This window comes from Garra rufa, chromosome 19 (assembly GCF_049309525.1).
Source record: "Garra rufa chromosome 19, GarRuf1.0, whole genome shotgun sequence".
Taxonomy (NCBI): domain Eukaryota; kingdom Metazoa; phylum Chordata; class Actinopteri; order Cypriniformes; family Cyprinidae; genus Garra; species Garra rufa.
Genome location: NC_133379.1, coordinates 8545244 through 8556628, shown reverse-complemented (window position 1 = coordinate 8556628; position 11385 = coordinate 8545244). Strand labels below are relative to the sequence as shown.

At 33.0% G+C, this 11385-nt stretch overlaps 1 protein-coding gene across 1 annotated transcript in view; it reads right to left on the bottom strand.

Moving 5' to 3' along the window:
* The window catches only part of pcyox1l (prenylcysteine oxidase 1 like), a 15652-nt gene extending 8585 nt beyond the window's left edge, over nucleotides 1-7067 (bottom strand). Inside the window, exons 1-3 of the mRNA XM_073823941.1 lie at nucleotides 6794-7067; nucleotides 6498-6704; nucleotides 5-59 (exon numbers count right to left, since the gene is read on the bottom strand). Coding sequence (XP_073680042.1) covers nucleotides 5-59; nucleotides 6498-6704; nucleotides 6794-6887 — 356 coding nt within the window. The 5' untranslated portion in view covers nucleotides 6888-7067. The remainder of the gene's footprint in view (nucleotides 1-4; nucleotides 60-6497; nucleotides 6705-6793) is intronic.
* Nucleotides 7068-11385: the final 4318 nt, after the last annotated feature.

Here is an 11385-nt window from a genome sequence, read left to right as displayed (position 1 = left end):
AAACTCCTCTCCATTGAACACCGCTGTCTTCCCAGCCACACTCTTACGGTACTTCAACCCTGTGGACGAGTAACATAAGATACAGCATTGTAGAGAAGATAAAGATTTTAGAACAAACCCCTAACTCTAAATGTGACCCTGGACCACAAAACAAATCATAAGAGTCAATTTCTGAAAAAAAAAATAGGGCGCAAAAAAAAAAAAATCGAAATATTGAGAAAATCGCCTCTAAAGCTGTCCAAATAAAGTTCTTAGTAATGCATATTACTAATCAAAAATTAAGTTTTGATATATTTATGATAGGAAATTTACAAAATATATTCATGGGACGTGATCTTTACATAATATCCTAATGATTTTTGGCATAAAAGAAAAATCTATAATTTTGACCCATACAATGTATTGTTGGACTGGCTTTGTAGACAAATATGGCCAATATAAGTAGTGTCTGCCAAGACTATTGCTCAAAACTAGTATTAATTCAGTCAATACACTAGGGCTGCACGATATTGGGAAAAAATTACATTGCAATATATTTTTTTCTTGCGATATTGCGATGTGTACAAATTCATTTATGTTCATCAAGTTGTTTTGAACTGCTTAAAAATCAAATAATAATTCAAGAATAATTGGGGTAATTTTGTAAGAATTTTCAAAGAATAAAAAAAATGTAAAAGTACAGTATAATCAAAACCCTGAAATAAAATACTTTTTAAAGCTTATTTTGGGTAGTTTCATAAACAGTCTGACTCACCTTATTCACTGTCAATTCAGGCAAATCAAGGCTCTAATATGAAATTAATAATGAATGTTGCTTTTACCCTGATGAAAGGGAAATTAGCTACTTCCTTTCACGAAAAACATTAAAAGCTTAGCCAAGATGGAGGAACAGCTAGCTGATCATAGCTGTTACAGGGATAACATTTTTTAGCAGCAGAGCTACTGCAAGCAATTTTTAGTTTTGGAAATCCATTTATCTTTGTTTATTTACCTTTGCTGAAACTTCCGCGTCTTTAGGAGAGCGCGGGTCATGGTTGCTTAGCAACGGCAGACGCCACTCTGCCACTCAAGTTACAGAGCGCTTTGGAAAGAAGGAGAAAGCGGCGCGCCTAGCGTTTTCCACGCGTTTTTAGGCGCGACATGTGAACGGTCCCTTAAATTCGTAGTGTTTCCGCGAGTTGTGGCAACAACTGACAGGCACTCCCGACAAAGCACCTGTTTTTGGTCAGCAGTAGGGGTGGAGCCGAACCCGAATACAGTATTCGGAAAGGCACAAATAGCGTGTTTTTTACGAATACTTATTTCGGAAAAATACTTAAAAAAATATTTGTATTCGGGAACAAGAAAAACTTTACATCAAAAAGCTGCGTTTCCTCATGAGACCGCAGTCAGTGCATGCCCGCGTGAGTGAGTGACATTCGGGGGGTGGGGTTAAAAGAGGTGACTGCTACACACAGCAACAGAGAAGACTCAGCTGGGTGAAAAAAGACTTCTGCATCACTATTTTTGTTGAATAGATTTTTGTACCTTAACTGGGTTCTGGAGGCAGTTTATAGCTTTTGGGAAGCAGAGTTTGATCGGGAGATTATTCCATTAGGGGCCGTTCACATACGCGCTCAAGTTCGTTGTTTCACATGTCGACGCGCGGTATGCGCGCTCATAATGGAAGCGACGCGGACACGCTGTTACGCGCTCGTTTTTTCCAGGCGCGTCCGCGCCGCATCCAGATAAATACATCTCAACTTTTCAGAATGCCACAAGCGCAGCGCAGGTCATGTGACCAGAACCAACCAATCAGCTTCACCCTTTCCCTTAATAACATTGAAAAACAGCCAAGTTGGAGGAACAGCTTATCATATCTGTACAGGAATAACCATTTTAAAATAAATTTGATAGCAGAGCTACTGCAAGCGATTTTTAATGCTGGAAATCCATTTATGCTTTGCTGAAGCTTCCGAGTCTTCATTGAGAGATCAGGTCATGGTTGCTTAGCAACGGCAGACGCCACGGGAAAGAAGTTCATTCAGAAGAAGAACAGTTCTTTTAAGTATTATTTGTTTTTATTCTGTCTGTTCAGCGTCCTCCAACAAGGACGGGTGGCGGTGGGGTTCATAATGTTCACAATGGTATTTTATTAGTTGTTGGTTTAACCATGGATGAGGTAATGGCTGTTATGTTATTTTCTTTTCAATGGTGTTCCTTGTTACATGTCCAAAAACGTCAACCAATATTGCATATACATAATTATTATAATGGATATAATTAAAGAATACTTACACTATAACGTAAATTATAAGTGTAACGCACAAAAAAACTGGATTTTACACCTATTTTGAATTTTACTCGAATACAAATACAAATACTTTTCCCCCCTCAACAAATACAAATACAGATACAAATACCGGCTGCTTTGCACACCCCTAGTCAGCAGCATCCTTTTTGTATCCAAAATACTACCATATGACCGACGTTGCGTTTCTTTTTGCGACCAAATCTTCCATTTCGGCGCTTTTCTCCCGTCCCGCGCTCATTTCGCCATGCGCACGCAGAGACTGCATGCATAAAGTAGGTGAAGCAACGTGTGCATTGTAGTTTTTAAAGAACCTTTAAACATGAGTTAATTACTTTATTTTAGACAAATATAGATCCGTGAATAGAAAGTTTAGAAATATAGAAAGTACATTTTTAAATCAGACACACATAATTTTTTTTTTGCCCTGCATCGTGACTGCCACGATGTGACTATCGCGCATGCGTACATCGCGATGACGATGCTGAAACGATCTATCGTGCAGCCCTACAATACACAGAATGCTACTTAAGCTCCAGGGTCACATTTGGGTTTATGTATGTGCTTTATTTATTTTATTTTTTTTTTATTAACAGTTTTTTTTTTCCAAGGCATTGTTAGATGTCACTGTTTCCAAGATTTGATTTTAAAAGCAGTATCATAGCTATTAAACTACATCTTGTTATGATTTTAAATCTGTCTTTAACCTCAGAACGATCACAAAGTAAAAAGAGGTGCTAAATTCAGATTTTGTGGTGGCTGTGCTTTAAAATTAAATGATTTAAATCTTAATTTAAGCGATGAAGGATTTCGAAAGTCTGACAGTAATCAGTGTTGAGTACTAACCCTGCCTGCTTTAAATATTTGAAAATGATTAACAGATTAGAAAAAAAAGATTAGAAAACGAATCAAAAAGGACACTCTAAAACAATGGGTGAAATTTGGACAAACCCAACTTTTCGGACCACAAAAGAGTCAATTTTTGAAAAGAAATATTTTAAATCTGGAATCTGAGGGTGCAAAAAAAACTAAATATTGAGAAAATCGCCTCTAAAGCTGTCCAAATAAAGTTCTTAGCAATGCATATTACTAATCAAAAATTAAGTTTTGATATATTTATGATAGGAAATTTACAAAATATATTATTTGGAACATGATCTTTACTTAATATCCTAGTGATTTTTGGCATAAAAGAAATATCTATCATTTTGACCCATACAATGTATTGTTGGCTATTGCTACAAATATACCCATGCTACTTACGACTGGCTTTGTGCTCCAGGGTCACAAATATGGCCAACATAAGTAGTGTCTGCCAAGACCAGGGCTTAAAAACGGAAAAAAAATCCATTCGGTTCACTCCGAGCAGAATCGATATTATAACGTTTCTGTTCTTGCGTTCCTCATTAAACAATACGTTCCGAGAACGGTTTTCTAGAAAAAATACCGGTTAATAACGTTATTTTATTACACAGCACGATAGATAGATAGATAGATAGATAGATAGATAGATAGATAGATAGATAGATAGATAGATAGATAGATAGATAGATAGATAGATAGATAGATAGATAGATAGATAGATAGATAGATAGATAGTGTGTGCCTTTTAATAACATGTTTGGCATTATGTTTACAAATGATTAAACCAAATTCCGTGTTCGTGTCATTTGAACTTCTTGTCTTTAAAACCGAAAGTAAACGAGTTCACAACCAGGGTTTGAAAATTAGCGCGGTCCGAAGTAAGGTGTTAAAAAAATTGTGCTATATTAACACCCTCAAATGCACTACATATAGCCAAAGTCCTTTTAAGAATGGTAAAATGGTAAGATGGTATTCTATAGTCTTTGTCTGATATAGCCTAGCGTCAGAAGATTTTTTTTTATGAAAGTACAATGTTGCCAGATATTGCTACGAAAAACAAGCAATTACAAAAAGAGAGAAAAAGATATCCGAAATAAGTTCAAAGCTTGTGTTTTTTAAACAAGATTAATATATCAGTAACACTAACGTTCAACTTCCCACTTTATAAACGTCCCAAAGTGTCACTAAATTGGAAAAATACACGTATAATAGGTGGATCTGGCAACAAACGGAGGCTGCACACGCGCTCTCACTCAACGCGCTCTCAAGCCCCGTTCACTGCGCTAGCTTCTCGCATCAACATGAATTGCAAACACTCGTGTGATATGAGGTGGTTTAAACGGCTTAATAATCATTCAGAGAGCTTGGCATTTTATTTTTGAATATACAAAAATGACCAATGGCCGGACCTCGGTGACCTCAGCTGGCTAAGGCCGTGCCTGGAAACGCGTTACAAATGAGCAAATCATTTTTTTAAAACAATTTTCTTGTTTGATAATACTATAGCGAAATAAGCCCCTTCAAGACCATCCGCTTCACATTCTGACCACACGGCTTAATCTGCGATAAAAACCTGTTGATTTAATTATTCCTTACCTAATATACATAGCCTATTATAGGCTATTTTCACTCAAACAAAAGAGAACTTAAAACAATAGACAATTTTAACTACAAGTTTTAATTAGGCTACAATAACTTAAACCTAAACATGCCTTTGCACATGAAACAGTCAGGTGCTTGGTAACCTTAAGCTCGTCGCATCAGAAAGGGCTCTGCTTATGACGTCTGCTTCGCGGGCATTTCACGGTGTATGTATGCGTCACCGTCGCATTTGCGCACACAATTTGAATTCATGTTTTTGGTCTGCCAAATTGATATAATAAAGAGAACGATAAAAATACCGTTATTAACCGGTTAATTTGGAATTTCTGTTTCTGTTTCTGTTCAGAACGATTAAAATTGATTTTGTTTTCGTTTTTGTTCCTGTTCCTGTTTAATGTCATTTGTTTTCGTTTTTCGTTTTCGTTCCTTAAACCGGTTCAGAGCCCTGGCCAAGACTATTGCTCATAACTAGTATTAATTCAGTCAATACACAGAATGCTTATTTGATGAGTTCTCTTTCTATTTGTGACCCTTGACCATAAAACCAATAAACTGAGATTTATACATTTTCTGAAAGGCGAATAAAGCTTTCAGTTGATGTATGGTTTTGTTAGGATAGGACAATATTTGGCTGAGATACAACGATTTGAAAATCTGGAATCTAAGGGTGCAAAGATATCAAAATTTGGTGAAAATCGGCAAGTTTTTAGCAATACATACTACTAGCAAAAAATTAAGTTTTTATATATACGGTTGGAAATTTCCAAAATATCTTCATGGAACATTATCTTTACCTAATATGCCATTGTTTTTTTGGCATAAAAAATAAATAAATAACTCTGACCCATACAATGTATTTTTGGGTATTGCTACAAATATACCCATGCTACTAAAGACTGGTTTTGTGGTCCAGGGTCACATTTGGGTTTATGTATGCGTTTTTTTTTTCCAAGGCATTGTTAGATGCCACTGTTTCCTGTCATAGCTATGCAAAGATTTGATTTTAAAAGCAGTATCATAGCTATTAAACTACATCTTGTTATGATTTTAAATCTGTCTTTAACCTCAGAACGATCACAAAGTAAAAAGAGTTGCTAAATTCAGAATTTTCTGGTGGCTGTGCTTTAAAATTAAATGATTATAATCTTCATTTAAATGATGAAGGATTTCGAAAGTCTGAAGGTAATCAGTGTTGAGTACTAACCCTGCCTGCTTTAAATATTTGAAAATGATTAACAGATTAGAAAAAAAGATTAGAAAACGAATCAAAAAGGACACTCTAAACAAATGGGTGAAATTTGAACAAACCCAACTTTTTGGACCACAAAACCAACCATAAGAGTCAATTTTTGAAAAGAAAATTTTTAAATCTGGAATCTGAAAGTGCAAAGAAATCTAAATATTGGGAAAATCGCCAAATAAAGTTCTTAGCAATGCATATTACTAATCAAAAATTAAGTTTTGATATATTTACGGTAAGAAATTTACAAAATATATTAATGGAACATGGTCTTTACATAATATCCTAATGATTTTTGGCATAAAATCTATCATTTTGACCCATACAATGTATTGTTGGCTATTGCTACAAATATACCCATGCTAGTTATGACTGGTTTTGTGCTCCAGGGTCACAATTATGTCCAATATAAGTAGTCTGTCAAGACTTTTATTCATAACTAGCATTAATTCAGTCACCAATTACTAAATTGTAGATTTTAGCAATATGAATGCAACTAACCCAGTTGCTGGACAAAGTCTTGCATGTGCAGGTTGAGGGAATGAATGATGGATCCACCGGATTCGTAGTCTTGCTGGTTGACAGTGACAGTAGCCAGACGACCACCGACTGACCCCTTCTCAAATACATCAATTCTCACTTCCGGTCCAAAATGTTGCCTAAGGAAATGAGCTGTAGCGGTTCCTCCAATTCCAGCTCCAACAACAGCTGCAAACACAACAGCAGACTGTATTATGAGGTATTTTCTTTACAATGCGTTTTATTGCAGAATAATTAAAATCACGAACATGGCCTACCTATTTTTGAAGGCGGGGCACCATCAAGTTTAGCAAAATCCGGATCCGCCAATACATGCACAAAAGACAGAAGAACAAACAGATACCGATGCATGGTTATTTATATGAAACGAAACTCCTTCGATGATGAAAAGAGGATGCACATGCATCCAGGGCTAAATGGATGCAGGAGCCGTTATGCAATTCTCCTCCTCAAAAGCGAAATATTCAATGAGTTAGATCAAATTCGTTTCAGCAGAATGGTAAAAGCTATTTGCACTCATATTTGCTTTCTGTCGGCTACTGCACGACAACAAAAGCGCATGATCTTGCATCCGCACGCTTTCCACCAATCAGAGCTAACGAAACTCTCTTCTGACCAATCAGAGCAGTAGAAACTTACACTCGACCAATCGGAGTTGGAGAAGCCTTCTTTCTTCCGGGATGCATTGAAGTCTGATGATGGAATGGGTTTCGGTCTGGTTTAGTTTTTATAAAAAGTTAATTTCAGCGACTTGCTATCCGTTAAAAAACACCACCGAGACATTTTAAACAACCAATATTATTGACAGATAGCGTTTCTAAATGGTTAAAAAGAAGCGGCCGCTCTCCTGACTCACTAATATGTTTACAGATCTGTCAGGTAACGTTAATATGGATAATTAGACATCTGTGTGTGGAAATACAAATTTATCTAACTTAAATTATGCTCTTTAAAATTAGCATAGTCACAAAAATATCACAATATTGAATATTAAAAGAGTACGTAATTTAATTACAAAATAGGCTAAATGTAACTGTAATCTGTTACAGTTACTGAGAAAAATGTGTAATTCAATTACCGTTACTTATGAAAATGTTAATTATTACAAAGGTGGGTTACTTGTGAATATTTTCACACATACAGGTTTAATTGATTTCTTTTTTAATTGCATTGACTGCTCTAAAACATGAGACACTAATGTTTTAGGAGTTTAGGACACAGAATGCTTATTTGATAACAGTTCTCTTTCTATTTGTGACCCTTGACCACAAAACCAGTCATAAGAGTCTTTTTTTGTTATAAATTGAGAATTTATACATCATCTGAAAGGTGAATAAAGCTTTTAGTTGATGTATGGTTTTGTTAGGATAGGACAATATTTGGCTGAGATACAACTATATGAAAATCTGGAATATAAGTGCAAAAATATCTAAATATTGTTCAAATAAAGTTTTTAGCAATGCATATTACTAACCAAAATTTTTTTGATTAGTCTTGATATATTCACGGTAATGTAATGTCAAAAATACCTTCATGGAACATAATCGCCACCTAATATCCTAATGATTTTTTGCATAAAAAAGAAATAAATCATTTTGACCCATACAATGTATTTTTGGCTATTGCTACAAATATCCATGTGGTTTTGTGGTCCAGGGTCACATTTGGGTTTATGTATGTGCTTTTAATTGACTGGTTTTTTTTTCCCAAGGCATTGTTAGATGCCACTGTTTCCTGTCATAGCTATGCAAAGATTTGATTTTAAAAGCAGTATCATGTCTATTAAACTACATCTTGTTATGATTTTAAATCTGTCTTTAACCTCAGAACGACAAAAGAGGTGCTAAATTCAGATTTTGTGGTGGCTGTGCTTTTAAATTAAATGATTATAATTTTAATTTAAGTGATGAAGGATTCTGAAAGTCTGACAGTAATCAGTGTTGAGAACTAACCCTGCCTGCTTTAAATGTTTGAAAATGATTAACAGATTAGATTAAAAAAAAATCAATTTAATTTGAGAAAACTAATAAAAAAAGGACACTCTAAAACAATGGGTGAAATTTGGACAAACCCAACTTTTTGGTTAGTTTGATTTAACTCAACTATTTAAAAAAATATAATAATAATATATGGCTGGTTTAAAATGAACCCCCAAAATTCTGTACATTAAAAACCAGACACAATTACTGGAGCCAATAGCAATAATCAGAAGGGGAGAACATTACATTTATTATTAAGCAATTAAAAAAAAAATGTTTGTTATTTAATTATTATTTATTTACCTTATTAACAAGTGTTCATTTATCAAACAGATTAATAAATGTTAATTTCCAATCTATTTTGTGTTCATTTTAAGCAAGAAATATAGTAATTAAGCAATAGTTGAGTTAAATAAAACTACCCAGAATAGGTTAAACATTTAACACAAGTGCTGTTATAGTATATAGTATATTTTTTTAAGTCTAATCAAATGTAATCAGTTACATTACTTTAATGAAGTAATTGAAATAGTTACACTACTTGTTATTACATTTTAAATAACATCTGTAACCTATTACATTTCCTAAGTAACCTTCCCCAAACTGTTTACTGGCAATTTGTATGTAAAATGCCTTGAAAATGAAAACTTCTATGAAACCTATATTTATAATACATCATAAGGGTATTCCTAAGGCATTATAAAGAATGCATAATGCATTGTAAAAAAGTTATAATATATTATATCATCTCATAAATAATCATAACAACAATTATAATGCTTACTCCTTTATGGTTATGATTACAACACACAATGAACACCATATTAAATCTAATTTTACATTTACATTCTGATATCTAATCTTATGGCTGTTTGAGAAAAAAAAACATTATTATTATTATTACTATACTTTTAAGTGGTCTTTATTTAATCAAAGTAGCATTAGAAAGATGGCAAGATATATAAGACGTATAATACATTATAACTATGAGAAATATAATCCATTGTATGTGTTAACTTAAGGATGCAACATGTTCACTGTGTGTTATTAATCATCGTACTCTTAAAAGTAATGTATTTATAATACATTAAAACTGTTCTTATGAATATTCATAAGATGATATAACTGCATAATGCAATATGCCTTCATTATAATGGCTTAAGCATAGCCTTATAATGTATTATAAATATGGGCTTCATAGAAAGCATTGTCGTTTTATTAAACAATCCAATTAAACTAGGTTCAATTAATATAAATAAAATGATTATTTAATACAAATCTTAAATAGTTAAATTAAATACATTTATTTATTTGACACTTCTTAAAGGTCAAATGAAGTGTTCCAGTTAGACTGTGATCATTGGGAGTGTTATTTGTTAGTTAATTCTGGGTCACATAGAAATTCCCTTTTAGCCACCTTGTTTGTTAAAGGGTATGTTCTTCCTGCTAGATTTCCCAAACGAAGATTATGCTCAAGATTAAAAGGGATTTTCATAGAAAATCACAATGACCAGTGCCAGGAACAAAGTTGATACATGTCCAGGAAATACTGATGTGGCCATACCCTGTAGAGTTACAACTGATTACAATAGAGTTTTCATTCTGCTTTATATTTTTAGTGCACAAAGAGAACCAATAAACAAATAAATAGAAGTACAAATGAATATATATGGTTGAAATCTACTCATTTCAGCCATTAACAGTTTTCTTTAAATTTGTACAAATTTAAAGGTAACACTTTACAATAAGGTTTATTAGTTAATATTAGTAAAGAATGAACTAATGAATTAATGAACAATACTACTGCAGCATAGGGGTGGGCGATATGGCAAAAAAATCATATCACATTTTTTTTTCAGAAATATCACGATTCACGATTTTATCACAATTCTTTGTCATGTTGGGTAGCAATACAGCCAAACTAATTTCTCTATTTTAAAACCAAAGCCTTACAAGGTAACAAAATATAAAATAAAAAGAAGGGCAGATGTAGGCCAAAGTGGGCGAAGATAAAAATCTTTGTCATTATTTTGTCTTTTTTTTATTAAAAAATAAGAACAAAGATAGGCTACATGAACTGTAAAAAATTAAGAAGTTTATTCAAATTTAAAAAAGTAAGTATTCATGCTGCCTTAAAATTTTAAATGTAGTCAACATGAAATGTTAAGTTGTACTACATGAAAACGTGGATATTTGAGTTGAGTAAACTTAAAATTTTAAGGCAGCATGAACACTTACTTTTTTAAGTAGATTTTTTTTTACAGTGCATGTAGCCCATTTTTGTTCTTATTTTTTAATAAAAAAAGACAAAATAATGACAAAGATTTTTCTTCACCCACTTTGGCCTACATCTGCCGTTCTTTTTATTGTATATTTTGTTACCTTGTAAGACTTACTTTTTTAAGTTGAAACAATTTTTTTTTTTTACAGTGTGTTACAAATACTGATAAACAAATAAAACAAACAGTGCTTTAATTTTCAGGTACAGGAGGTGTATTTAGCAGTAGCATTCAAGAAATTGAATTAACAAATATAAAAATAAAACACTATATACTGTAAAAAAAAAAAAAAAAAAAAAAAAAAAATCAGAATTTGTTGAGTAAACTTAAAATTTTAAGGCCCAAAGGAAACCAATTATTTTAAGTTCAGTCAGCTCAAGTTAAGTTTTGTCATCTTGAAATGTTAAGTTTAAATGTAGATATTTGAGTTGACTTAACAAAAAATCTAATTTGGGCATATAATGAGTTTGCACCGAAAAGAAACTTCAGTGGTTTGGTGATAGAAGTACACTGTAAAAAAAAAAAAAAAAAAAAAAAAACACAATTTGTAAAATAATTTGTTACCCTGCTGAAATGTTAAGTTGTACTAAA